Consider the following 14792-nt stretch of genomic DNA (forward strand, 5'->3'; position numbering starts at 1 on the left):
TTTATTTTTATACTGTATTAAGGATTACTTGTGTTCTCTTCTGTGAATTGCATTGACCCCCTTTTTCTTTTTGACACCCACTGCACCCCCAAATTACCTGGAAAGGGGTCTCTCTCTTTGAACTGCCTTTCCCAAGGTTTCTTCCATTAGTTCCCAACAAGGAATTTTTTTTTAAGGAGTTTTTCCTTGTCTAATTAGAGAGTCAACTATGGGGGGCTGTCAAAAGGCAGGGCTTGTTAATGCCCATTGCAGCACTCCTTGTGTGATTATGGGCTACACAAATAAATTGTATTTTATATTCTGTATATATATATATATATATATATATATATATATATATATATATACTGGCAAAATACCCGCGCTTCGCAGTGGAGAAGTAGTGTGTTCAAGAAGTAATGAAAAAGAAAAGGAAACATTTTAAAAATAACATAACATGACTGTCAATGTCATTGTTTTGTCACTGTTATGAGTGTTGCTGTCATCAAGGATTTGATTCTCATTATTTCTTTCAATCAGGGTCGTATTTGGAGGACGTGTTGTGTTCAAGTTACATTCCGTGTTTGTCAACCGTGGTAAAGATTACAGGTTTCATTCATCGTAGTGCTTACAAACCGAAATCGCTACTCGTGAATCTAAGATGTTTAACAGGCATTGTTGGTATTAACTTGTGGAATTGCCTGCGAGTATTTGGCGGCAGCGTCACGAAGTTGTTTCCGTCTAGCTGCATCAGAAAATGTACCACGACGTCTGACACGCCTCCTTTTTACTGTTTTCTCACAACTTGGATTGGTGCTGACGGACGGCCTTATATGGGTAGGCAGTCGATTACGTGGGAGGCGTGATGATGGGGGGCGCAACTCCGCCTCGACCGAGCTGCAGGCTACGGACATATATATGTACATAAGTAGGTTCCAGTTATGACCATTAGGCGTAGAATTTCGAAATGAAACCTGCCCAACTTTTGTAAGGAAGCTGTAAGGAATGAGCTGCCAAATTTCAGCCTTCTACCTACACAGGAAGTTGGAGAATTAGTGACGAGTGAGTGAGTGAGTGAGTGAGGGCTTTGCCTTTTATTAGTATTGATATATATATCTGTGGTGGGCTGGCGCCCTACCCGGGGTTTGTTTCCTGCCTTGCTCCCTGTGTTGGCTGGAATTGGCTCCAGCAGACCCCAGTGACCCTGTAGTTAGGATATAGCGAGTTGGATAATGGATGGACGGACGGATATACTGTATTGGCCACCTGCCAATCACAGCCCTGCACCCCATTTAAGAGAAGGCCCTTCCACAGTTTCTTGTGATTTCTGCTCTTCTGGTATTTCAACGCTGTGCTCTGTTTTCCCCCTACGTCTGTTATCACGACTTTCGGACCTCAGCTCTGTTTTTGGACACAGTACTGGGTTGCCTTTTCAGGCCGTCCTTGTGAGCTCTTTGGAGCTTCACGTATCGAAGAGCTTTTGATAAGTAAACCGTTTACTTTTGGTGCTTTGGGTGTCTAGCCAGGGTTTTGATGGAATTTTCCCCCTCTAGTGTCGACCAACAGACAGACAGGCAGACATGGCGATGACAGCACACGCTCACTGAATTAAATATGAATGCACCAAAAAAAGTAATAACTTACACAGGGACAATGGTTACAGTTTAAAGGAGAATCGGTTTTATTACTTGATTTTATTATTTAAAAAATATATATTTGCATTTCTAGAAATGTGAATAAAAACATTTAAATTCTACATACAAATAAAAGTCATGTGGTTAGAATGATGCCAGTAAAGTTTATTTGCCCTGCGCCAATTGTGTGATTAATGAGGGCACGCTGTCCGTGTGTGTGTGTGTGTGTGTGAGTGAGTGCTAACTTTACACACGGTGTGTATTTGATATTATCTATAGTCACACACCCACCCTCTGTAAATGAGATCATAAAGCATATATAAATATTTATATCTACCGTATGAACGTCTTGGCACCGCCAGCGTCCTGCTCTGAGCACACAGCCTTCTGTAAGAGAAGCAGAGCACAACTCACAAGACGTCGGCCATAAAGTCACACAAAGACCAGACGTCGTCACTTGGCATGTCTCGATCCACACAGTTTTAACAGAAAGGGAGAAAAACCTGCTTAGGATATAAAAAGCGGGAAAAAAAAACATGCAAATGTAATCTCTTAAATAAAATCCTAATACTAGTCCTCTGGGTCATGTTTTAAAAATGGCGAACAGCAAAATAAATAGATGATAAAACGCCTAAGCTGGTAACGAGTGCCCAACTGGTGGTCCCGTTGTAGATCTGATCAAAGCTGCCAGCACACGTGCTGCTCGTATGGCTTATCCTAGAAACACGAGTCGTAAAAGAGGGGGAACAGTAAAAGTCCAAGGAGTTCTAAAAACACCACAAACGGTCATTTAAAAGGAGGCGCGCGTCCACCTCAGTCGTAAATGTCCTGGAACATCTTCTGTCCCATTTCGATGTACGCTTCTTTTTCTTCGGGGCTCATCTGGCTGACGAGCTCGGGCCTTTGACTTACTTGGCTATACGAATACGGCTGGCCAGCCACGAGGACAGTAGGCTCATCGCCAACTTCCTCGAATTCGTCATCATCATCGTCATCCTCCTCATTCCTCTGGTACTGAGGCACCACCGATGGCCGCACTGGAGAATCTTCATCGGATTCGCTGGTGTCACTTTCTGAATCGCTGGGGTTAGCGCTGAAGAGGGACACTCCACCCGTCACAGCCGCCGCTGTCCCCGCCGCCGCCGGAGCAGCAGCCGCACTCCTCTTCTCGTGAATCAGGAGGGCGCGCATCACCTCCTCGTTCTCATCTTGCAATGCGCCTTTTCCATCTTCGGCGTTGTGCAGACCCTCCATTCCCATGCCTCCTGAAGGAAAAGACAATAATGTGACACAAAATGACAGGCTGTACATTTACTACTCATTTGGGTGGACGCCACCACCGAACAGCTGAATACGTATACAATCAATATAATCAAAACAGTGGCATGCAAAAGTCTGGGCACCCCTGGTCAAAGTCGGTGTCAACTGTCAATAGTGAAGTCAGCTGATGACGAACTGACCTCCAGGAGGCCTAAAGCTGAACAGGAAACCCTCTTTTCAGCATTTTAAACAGATCAGTGAATTCATTTCAAATCATACAACTGGGGAGGCTCGTGTAGAACATCTGGGCGCCCCAAGGAATCTGAGGTCTCCAATAACATTTAACAAATCTCAGACCCTCATTTGCGTCTTAGGGTTAGGACTTGTTAACCATCACCTTTAGGAAAGGCCCGGCGAGGCCAAGGGTCAAATCTCGGACTCCTCAAACCAACAATCCGCAGCCGTGAGCTCCTCTAACTAAGCAGCTGCACAGCACCCTGAACGATTAAAAGAATCAAAGCCCACAAAGCTGGGGAAGGCCATTAAAAAGACAGCAAATGAAGAAACGGCAGTCAATGGGAGAGGTGGCAGTCAAGCTGAGGGCTCGAAGGCCAAGAAAACGTTCAGAGGGACCTGCACAGCAAAGTCCCTGTCTGACTGGAAAAAGACCTCCAGGAAGACTTGGAGTGGTGGTGCAGCGACACCTGCACACATATTTATGAATAATCAATAAAGTCATCTATCTATTTATTATATGGCGCCTTATATATCTATCAACTATATAATGCTATCCTGCCAACTATACTAAAATAAAGTCTATTTATCTATCCATCGATCAATCAGTGTCTATCACAATTATCTACTATATAGTGCCTTTCACATCTATATATTTATCTATTATATAGTGCTTTTCATATCATCTATCTATCTATCTATCCAACTATACTAAAATAAGGTCTGTTTATCTATCTATCACATACTGCTTTTCACATCCATTCATCTATCATATAGTGTCTTTATATCTAGCTATCTATTATATAGTGCCTTTCATCTATTATATAGTGTCTTACATATCTATCCATCTATCAATCAAACAGTGCTTTTCATATCTATCTATCCTGCCAACTATACTAAAATCAAATCTATTATATAGTGCCTTATGTCCATCAATTATATAGCACCTTTCAAGTCTACCTATTACATAGTGCCTATCATATCTATCATATAGTGCTTTTCATATTTATCCTGCCAACTATGCTAAAATAAAGTCTATTTATCTATCCATCTATCTATTATATAGTGCCTTTTACATCCATCTATCTATCAGTGCCTATCACAATTATCTATTATATAGTGCCTTATCTATCTATTATATAGTGCCTTACATATCTATATATTTATCTATTATATAGTACTTTTCATATCATCTATCTATCCAACTATACTAAAATAAAGTCTATTTATCTATCTATTATATAGTGCCTTTCATCTATCAACTATCTATCTATTATATAGTGCCTAACATACCTACAGGTATCTATCCATCCTTCATGGAAAAGACATCAGAAGAAGACCTTTGCTGTGTCCTCACCATAAAATTCAGTGTCAGGAGTTTGCAAACGAACATCTAAAGACGCCTGAAGCATTTTGGACACAAGTCCTTCAGACTGATGAAGTCAAAACAGAACGTTTTTAGCCACAATGTGCCAATATGTTTGCCTATTAGACGAAAAGGTTGGAGTGGAGGATGGAGTTATCAATCTGCTCCGTAAAGCTTATTCTCAGCTGGCCGCACCATGTGGATGACGTTTTTTTGTTTTATTTTCTCCAGTGGCTTCATTACCATCCAGCCAGTAAACTCAAAGACGTGCAGATGGGTGAGCCTGCAGTGTCCTGGTGATGGACTATCATGTCCGGCGGAGACTCGAGGACTGTGTGACACCACATGAACAGGCCTCCCTGCTTTACTCTTCACACCTCCGACTAGTAATCTAACAGCAGGTCGGGTCACTGGCAGACATTCTTAGCTGATTCTGCACTGATGGGGTGTGTTGATATGGGGGATGAGACAAAGGAGAGGAGTCAGGGTGGGGGGGGACTCTTTGAGAATTGACTGCAACTGAGCATCAGCAAAACCAAAGAACTGCTTATTGACTTTCACCGCACCAAAGAGCCTCCATGTCTGATCAGTATTCAGCAGTGGATGTTGAGGTGGTACAGTCCTACAAGTCCTTGGGGTCCACATCAACGACAGATTGGACTGGTCTCATAACACAGAGGAACTACAGAAGTAAGGCCAGAGCTGACTCTTCTTTTATAGGATACTGAGTTCCTTTAATGTGAGTGGTGACGTCCCTCCCACCTGTGTGATGGCCAGTGTGGAGTGCTGGGCTGGTGACATCACATCAAGAGAGGACCACCGAATCGACAACCTCGTTAAAAGTGCAGGCAGACTGTACCACTGTGTGGTTTGGGAACAGCAAAGCCCACAAGAACGCAAGATCTCGCAGCACACTGAGAGGACAGCCGAGAGGGTCATAGGGGTCTCCCTCTTCTCTCTTCAGTCCCGGACATTTTCTAGACATGCTGCACGCGCTGAGCCCCCGCCATTGTGGGAGACGCTCCTCACCTGTCACACATTTTGCTTCACCTCCTGTCATCAGGTAGAAGATATTACAGCATTGGGGCCGGCAGAGTAAGACCCCAGCACAGCTTCTCTCTGCAGGCTGTCGGACTTCTGAACTCTGACATGTCACCCAGCGTCACATCTGTATTGTCATTTCACTGTGGATGTTGAGCATTGCTCCAGCTTTATAGATCTGTGTGTTTCTCTTTTGTATTTTCTATTATTGCACCTTTTTTGGTTATATGATGGTGAGTGTTAAATGTGTGTGTATGAATGACAATAAGTTGAGTTGAGTTGAGGTTCTACTTGCTTAGCTCTCCACAGTTACAGATATTTTAGACCCGAGGTGCCCAAAGTTTTCTGCTGTACCTGCTGCCAGAATTAACAGGGCCACCGCCTTGTACGTTAACTCTTTGAGGAACGAATATTTTTAACCAACATATCCAAGTTTTCTGAAAAGCACACAAAGCAACGGCGTCACACATAACAAAACATTAGACGTCTTAATGAGGGCTACTCAGACCCTTTACAATCCCAGTGAGAGCCGAGTCCGCACACTCACAACATCATCCGCCACATTCACAGCGGGTGTGGGACCCCCGCCAGGGCTGAGCTGCGCCTCCTACCCTGTCTGTGATTATCATGGAGCAGGTGAGGGTGACCAGTTTGGTGGCTTCAGAATTGTGTCAATGCTTTTCTGCAGATGACGTGGCCCTGTTGGTTTCATCATCTGGCAGGCTGTGAACTGGCACAGGTGGGCGAGTTTAAGTACCTTGGGGTCAAATGCAAATAGGAGTGCAAATCTGACACTACAGCACTTCTCTATATGTGAAATAAAAGGAAAAAAAAATCATCAATTAAAGATGACAATGACTGACTGGGCCCCCCCAGAACTAAACTGTACAACCAATCAAGCCCCGAACTGACTTCCTGGACCACTGGCTCCAATTTTGGCTTTCTTGTGTCTTCCAGGCCCGGAGTTGCCACAGACTATCATCCCAGGAGGGTTCCACTTTGGAGAATCCCGAAAGACATTGGGTGGGCGCTTTTGGGGGATTCCTCTTGTTGAATCACTGACGGGGAGAGGGTGTCCCCCTTACAGACTAGTCGGTACCCGCTAACTATGCGAGTGACCCTTTCCAACTGTGTGCTATTTCGATTCATGACCCAAAGGCAGACAACACGCTGACCAATAAGGGGTCGCGACCCTGAGTTTCAGGACTAACGTCCTAGAGACAGACAAACGTAAGTAAGAGGTGCCACCAAATCACAAAGTCACCAGGTGACATCAGCATGTGACAGACTGCCTGTGCCTCGCTGCTCTCTGATTAGTCAGCTTGTCACTCAGATCACGAAACGGGTGGGAATCACCACAGTGGGAATGGACCACACGGACACACTGAGCGGGTGGGCATCGTTACTGAAACTGCGCATCTTCACCACTGTATAAGAAGTGCTGCTTGATAGTGAGGATGAGGATGATGACAGATCGACTTTGATCTCATGTACTTTTCTAACCCCTGAATTGAAACAGTCAGTTTCCCGGACCTTTTGGGGGGGTTGGGATTGTGTCAGAGTGCAGGGTCAGCCATTGCACAGCCAGCGCCCCCGGAGCAACTTTTCAGGTTAAAGGTCTTGTTCAAGGACCCAATGGAGTAGGATCCATTCTGGCCATAATAGGTCATGTAGCCAGAGTGGACAGAGGGTCGTCTAAAATCAGAGGCAGAAGTTCATGAAGCCGGGGTGGGCTGTCGGTCATGTAAAAGTGGAGGCAAAGGGTCAAGGGTCAAGTCCCCCTAATAGAAGAGGGTTATGAAGCAGCGGTGGGCAGAGGCTCAGGTAAACTCGGAGACAGACGGTCATGTAGTTTGTAACAGAAGCTGGGAAAACTTCTAAGTCCCCCCAACCCCAACAGAAGAGGGTCATGAGGCAGGGGTGGGCAGTGGGTCATCTAAAAATCAGAGGTAAAGGGTCATTAAGCCAGAGTGGGCAGTGGGTCATGCAAACTCGGAGGCATCCATTTCAAGATAAGTAAAGACCTAAGAGGAGGACCCTAAATCACACCAATGTCACTTTGTGTGCACAGCTGCCCCCCGAATGACCTGGGGGCTGTCAGTAAAATTCGAATCTACTGCCAAGCCCGGCGCGTGTTCGACTCTTCATCATTTACACAGTAAATCTCCAGACACAGAGCATGTGGACACCCCAGCCACCCCCCTCTCTCTTACCGTCCTTCATGTCTTCCGACTCCCGGTAAGCCCCCTGTACGGTGCTCTCAGTTAACCAGACAGGCCTCTCTTTTGGAGCTTTCCCATCATTGGTTAAATGCCTCTGATCCTCCTCTCCCATGTTGATGATGACGTCTTGAGTGTAGAAGCCGTCGTAAACGGAACTCTTGCTCGCCCAGTTCTCCTTATGGGGTCCTGCTGGTAACGTGCCACCTGCTGCAGCGGCGGCCCGTTCCCTGCTGGAAAACGACAGATGGAAACACAGAAACATTAAGACGTCTTGATAACCACGGAGCTTATAATGAACTTGTGGCACGACAGGCGCTCCCTCCTGCTTTCTCCACACAAATGGCTCTCACGACCTTGGATTCTGTCGAGTTTCTCTAAACTACGAGCGACGTTCAGAAGGTTTCCTCACTTTTTTAAACTCTTATTTATTAAGGATTTCAAAAACACATCACTTTTCTACAGAGTCCCCAACTTTTTAATGCCCAATTACTCCTCCTCCTTCCCGCCATTCACTGTTTCCAACAGAAATATTAAAGTGCGTAAACGTTTTGAAAGCCCCTGGTATTAAAAAGCTAAAATGACGACAGATTTTTAAAGCCCCCCTCTCGGCGATTACAGGAGGTCCTCTTTTTGGGTCTGTCTCTATGATGGATGAAGATGAGCTCAGTCCTCCTCATGCTGTGCCAGGTAGGTCTCACCACAGATGAAGGTGAGGGCTGAGTGGGCCACTCAAAGACGTTCTTCTTCTTCATGTTAGGCTACTCCATTGCTGCTCTGGATGATTGTCCCGTCTCCCCAGCTTTCCGTCAGAGAGCAGATGTTAACTGTGTGTGCCAGAACAACAACACGGTGATGGTGGCTCTTGGCTGACTCCTCACATGCAAGGCTGGGCAAAATGGCGCAAAGTAGGAAAACGTTCACAGTCAATTATCATGAAAGTGAAGTAACAAGAAAAACAAAATTCGATGAACTCTGTCCCTATCTGGTGTGCCCACCCTGTGCCCCCCTGTCATGGAGGTCCTTGCCTGGGCTTTGTTCTCACTAACTCCAGACTGGCATTGACGATGTGGAGGACAGGGCTCCGTGACAGCCATGCCATCCAATGCGGGTTTCCCTGTTCCTCTTGGGATGATTTTGACTTTGTGTTTGGGGCCAACCAGATGCCTCCCTGATGCATGATGGGTAAGAAACTGCCTGTACGGTAAAATCACCCCCTCTGTTTGCACGGATGAAGCTCCAATGCCTTGCAGACGCTCAACCGTGGCCCATTCTCCAGCCTTTCCGTGGACTGCAGACAAACATTTGGACTCATCGGTCCAAAGCAGCTGCTGCCATTTGTCTGCACCCCACTGTCCTCATGTTTTTGTCATTAGTCTTTATTGTCATCTCTGAGGAGTGGCGTTTTGGATGAAAACCGCTTCAGACTGCTGACCGGTGTCCCGGGGTCTCTGTGTTTTCTGCCAGCTTTTTCGCACTAATTTCTTTTGTGGGTGGTGGCTGACCACGCTGTTCTCCTTCTGGTCCTCAGCACATCGTCTCTGATTGGGTGAAAATCTTGATGCCGCAGGATGAGCCCCTGGTGTCCTGCTGCTCTGCCATGGTGTACAGAAACTGGCACACTGAAAGCCACCTGTATCCAGCAGGGGGCGCTAGCTCCCTTGTTGAAATAAGCTCCTTCGTGATTGCGGCGTGTTACATAACTCGAAACTATAAAGATATACAGTCGACCCACGATATACGACCGGCCTGACATGCGAACAACTTGGTTTACGAACAAAATGTTTGTTTTGAATTGTCTATCTATAGAAAAGTTTAGGAATATACTTGAAAGTATTATAAGATGGGCTCAAGGGTATGAGGATATGCATAATTTACTACCAATGATGTTCAATTGTAAACTGAAAGGGAATACAACATCCCATAGTGCAGTTGGGGAGGGTAAAAGATAGTGGACAAATTATGCAATAATACTGGAAAAGAACAATTATTAATAATCATAGCAATAGATCTGGAATAGCATCTGATTTGTCTTACAACTACTGTAACTCATTTAAAGGGATCAGACACCAAAGGGTGGGCACATAAATCAACATACTGTAGTTAGAAACGTTATAAGTGCCAAAGGCTAGTAAAGTCCGCCCAAGGTGCTCTATAGATTTAAACTGTAATCTGAGGCTGTGGTACCCACTGCACGGGCCCAGTGATGTTTAGTTACAACACTGACTATGTAAGTAATGAAAGACAACAGGAGATCTCCACCTACACCACTGGTGGGATTTACTGATCACTTTTTAGTAACACTACGTTAAATGTAATTGTTCGTCCAATTGTATTGTAACTTATCAATTTTACTATTGTAAATATTTATTTACGCTTGTATATCAGACGAATAAAACAGGAGCTGCATCGGCACTACACCCCACATTTCCACAAAACTTCTTAAGGAGCTGTTTACACTGAGAGGGAGGGGATCCTGTACCTTTGGGTTTGTGGACAAGACTCTCAGGGATTGGTTTGTCACAGACACAGTGACAAAGGGTGGACTGTAATATGCATATACGTTTAATATGTCACCGTGCTCTGTACAAAAATGTTTTATAAATCCACTTTTCTTTGTTCTCACATGTACAGCTAACACAAAGCCAGATTCAGCACACAGGAGTTCACCGTATAAGAACTGCTAGGCAAGCATTAAAAAACAAGACAGTTAGGGACTATTGCAACACGGGCAATTCTGTGTGTCAGAGTCAGCATGAAACTGAGTCCTCTGTGCCTTGTTTGGAGGTGGGGGCCTGCATATGAAGGAAGAGTATAAAGCCTTGGAACATTGCCCGGCACACCTTTGAAGCCGACGGACAGATGGGAGATAACATCATCTGATCCTGAAGATCCTTCCAAAGCAGCGGCGGAAATGGCAGACTCTACACATCGGGCTCCAACTCCTAAACTGGGTTCTTGTCATGGCTTCCTCGTCTGATACGCAGCGTAAACCATCATTAAAGAAAGCTAAGTTATTTCTCCTATGTGATTTCTTACCGCCGTATTGCCTTTTTATATTATAACTATATAGTTTCGGGTTATGTAACACGCCGTAATTACAGACAAACTCATTCCAACAAGGGAGCCAGCACTCCCTGCTGGATACAAAAGACCAATGCTGAAGACACCGAGTGATGTCTATAACGGCGATCTCAAGCCCCTCTTCCTGTTCAGGTCACAAGTCTCCCCTTCGGCCTCATCAGATGACAGCACTTTCTGCCTCATCTTCATCTGATAAATTGTTAGCCAACACGGCCATTGACATTTTTCTCAGCCAGGGCCTGTTTCTTCATGAAAGCCCCTTTTGTGCCCTGCCTTGGCAACTGTTGAGCCATTGAATGTCACAGATTCAAGTGACAAGTGGCATTACAGCAAGTGGCCTCTCTCTGATCAGGGTGGGCTGACTTGGCAGTGTGTCTATGATTTCCCCTTTTTTTCCCCCCACTTCTGTATGGTGAGCTGCACTGAGCTCAGAGGTCTCGGTGCTTTTGGTTTGGTCTCCCCATTCATGTTGGACCCTCGATGACGAAGGGTGCTTTCTGGTTTATCCTCATCAATAGAGTGAGTAACAGGGGATCACCAGGTGGAGACCACCGACCAATAGGGGAGTGAGTCAGGTGATATGCGGTACTCAGCAAAGGGAGCCACCGATATTGCTGGAAATCTCACAATGCTGATTTTGTCCCGGAAGGTGTCCAATTTGTTTCTTTTCAGTTGTCATGAATTCCATTGTTTTTGTCGATTAGCAGCAAAAAAAAAAATAAAAGAACCTTTCTGTAAAAGTTGAGAATCAGAGATGAAGAAAAGTGAAAATCGTTTAAGGGGCTGAAGGCCTTTTTTCAAGGACCCATACGCGACTGCTTTATTAATCACTGACCTCTGCTTGAGTGCTGGAATCTCGGTGGGCTCGGGCTCCAGTAAGTCGTAAGACAGGTTGATGTCTTCAGTTTCTCGAAGGAGAGCGTAAATCGGTTCAATTTGCTCGTTAAACCTTGCGACAAGGGTCCTGGCGTCCTTTTTTGGCAAGGCAGACTCATCTTCTTCTACTTCTGTCTGGCAAAATGTGCACCGGAAGGTTCCTGCAATTGATAAAAGAAAATGATTAGATGTGCTGAATGGGGGTCGTACTCTGTGAAGGGGAACACAAACGGAATTGAACTGACCACCAGCGGACCACCGGGAGAAACAAGGAAGTGCTTTACAAAGAGCCGAAGCCTAAAAGCAGTGCAGTGTGAAGCTACAAAGGCGCTGGACTTGTAAAACAAACGGGAAAAAATAATAAAGTTAAACAGACACGGGGGGCGGAGCCAAAAGCGAATAAGGACCTCGTACCCGAAGCGAAGCCCACTTCACAAATCAGAGTCGTTACAAAGAATAAGACGGCAGGGGTGAAGTAAGGTTAGGAAAAAAAAAAAAAATCACATCAGAGCACCGTCTGAGGTTTGAAAAGATCATTCGCCATCTCTCATCAAGCGACTCACCTATGACTCACGTTTAGCACGTGTATCCAGCAGTGGGCGCACACTCCCCGTTAATGGGTTCATTAATAATTGTAGCGCGTTACTTAACAGAATCTCTCTCTATATACATAAAATCCAACATCTGTCTGTCTCTCTGTATCTCTGTCTGCTTTTCACAAGAGAACTACTTCACAGATTTTTTTCTAGAATTTGCTTCAACATTCCAGTTGATTTTGCGACTTCTCCCATCGCACTAAGAATCGTAGTTCACTTGCAGGAGTGATATATTCGTGTGAATCTGAGACAGAGGCTGTGAGCCGAGGGGAGGGGGAAGAGTGACGTCAGGAGTGGGGGGGGCCTCCTCCCTGTCCTGTTTCACGGGGGCTAGCAAGTAATATATATGAAAAATCAAACGCCTGTCTGTCTGTCTGTCCAACTTTTCACAAGAGAAATACTTCATGGATTTAGATCAGGTTTGTTTTTTTCTAGAATTTGCTTGAACAGTCCGGTTGATTTTGCAACTTCTCTCATCGCACTAAGTATCAGAGCTCCATTGCGGTGGCCATTTATTCACGTGAATCTGAGAGACACATAGCAGGCCGAGGGGAGGGGGAGCCGGGCGGGCGCATCCTCACTCACGTGCCAGCCTTGGGGCGTATCTTAAATCTGCTTAGCTAGCAAACGAGAGAACTACTTCATGGATTTCGATCGTTATTTTTTTTCTAGAATTTGCTTGAACATTCCAGTTGATTTTGCGACTTCTCTCATCATGCTAAGTATCAGTTCACTTGCAGGAGTGATATATTCGTGCTAATCTGAGAGAGAGGCTGCGGGCCAAGTGGAGGGGGAAGCGTGACGTCAGGAGTGGGCAGCTGGGCGGGCCCTCCTCATTCACTCACCAGCCTCTGTTCGAATCGCGCACCTTGCCTCTGCTCACCTAGGTTGGTTGTTACGATAAAAAATGTCAGTTAAATATATCATATAGGAGACACACACAGTGAGATTTGAGAAGTGAAATGAAGTTTATTGGATTTACAGAAAGTGTGCAATAATTGTTCAAACAAAATCAGGCAGGTGCATAAATTTGGGCACCGTTGTCATTTTATTGATTCCCAAACTTTTCGAACTAATTATTGGAACTCCAATTGGCTTGGTAAGCTCAGTGACCCCTGACCTACATACACAGGTGAATCCGAATATTTAAGGGGGTCCTTTGTAAGTTTCCCTACTCCTTTAATGTTCTCTGAAGAGTAGCAACATGGGGGTCACAAAACAACTCTCAAATGACCTGAAGACAAAGATTGTTCACCATCATGGTTTAGGGGAAGGATACAGAAAGCTGTCCCAGAGATTGAAGCTGTCTGTTTCCACAGTTAGGAACATATTGAGGAAATGGAAGACCACCGGCTCAGTTCAAGTTAAGGCTCGAAGTGGCAGACCAAGAAAGATTTCGGATCGACAGAAGTGACGAATGGTGAGAACAGTCAGAGTCAACCCACAGAGCAGCACCAAAGACCTACAACATCATCTTGCAGCAGATGGAGTCACTGGGCATCGTTCGACCATTCGTCGCACTTTACACAAGGAGATGCTGTATGCGAGAGTGATGCAGAGGAAGCACAGACAGAGCCGCTTGAGGTCTGCTCAAGCACATTTGGACAAGCCAGCTTCATTTTGGAATAAGGTGCTGTGGACTGATGAAACTAAAATGGAGTTATTTGGGCATAACAAGGGGCGTTATGCATGGAGGAAAAAGAACACAGCATTCCAAGAAAAACACCTGCTACCTCCAGTCAAATATGGTGGTGGTTCCATCATGCTGTGGGGCTGTGTGGCCAGTGCAGGGACTGGGAATCTTGTCAAAGCTGAGGGACGCATGGATTCCACTCAGTATCAGCAGATTCTGGAGACCAATGTCCAGGAATCAGTGACAAAGCTGAAGCTGCGCCAAGGCTGGATCTTTCAACAAGACAACGACCCGAAACACTGCTCAAAATCCACTAAGGCATTCGTGCAGAGGAACAAGTCCAACGTTCTGGAATGGCCATCTCAGTCCCCAGACCTGAAAAGAATTGAACATCTGTGGTGTGAGTTACAGAGAGCTGTCCATGCTCGGACGCCATCAAACCTGAATGAACTCGAGATGTTTTGTAAAGAGGAATGGTCCAAAATACCTTCAACCACAATCCAGACTCTCATTGGAACCTACAGGAAGCGTTTAGAGGCTGGAATTTCTACAAAAGGCGGATCTACTAAATATTGATTTCATGTCGTTTTTGTGGTGCCCAAATTTATGCACCCGCCTGATTTTGTTTGAACAATTATTACACACTTTCTGTAAATCCAATAAACTTCATTTCACTTCTCAAATATCACTGTGTGTGTCTCCTATATGATATATTTAACTGACATTTTTTATTGTAACAACCAACGATTTATAGAGGAAAATAATGACTATTAACAAGGTTGCCCAAAGTTTTGCATCCCACTGTATATCTTTGTTTAATTTGACATTCCAGTATCTCACCAAAGTCATTGGACAACACTGAAGATATGA

General features: G+C 45.1%; 1 protein-coding gene across 2 annotated transcripts in view; it reads right to left on the reverse strand.

The window, feature by feature from the left end:
* Positions 1-2354: 2354 nt before the first annotated feature.
* The window catches only part of gtf2e1 (general transcription factor IIE, polypeptide 1, alpha), a 154050-nt gene continuing 141612 nt past the window's right edge, over positions 2355-14792 (reverse strand). For both annotated transcript variants that reach the window (XM_039745956.1, XM_039745955.1), the window contains exons 3-5: positions 11653-11854; positions 7728-7966; positions 2355-2878 (exon numbers count right to left, since the gene is read on the reverse strand). In XM_039745956.1, coding sequence (XP_039601890.1) covers positions 2427-2878; positions 7728-7966; positions 11653-11854 — 893 coding nt within the window. In that variant the 3' untranslated portion in view covers positions 2355-2426. The remainder of the gene's footprint in view (positions 2879-7727; positions 7967-11652; positions 11855-14792) is intronic.

The sequence above is a fragment of the Polypterus senegalus genome, chromosome 2, assembly GCF_016835505.1.
Source record: "Polypterus senegalus isolate Bchr_013 chromosome 2, ASM1683550v1, whole genome shotgun sequence".
Classification (NCBI taxonomy): Eukaryota; Metazoa; Chordata; class Cladistia; order Polypteriformes; family Polypteridae; genus Polypterus; species Polypterus senegalus.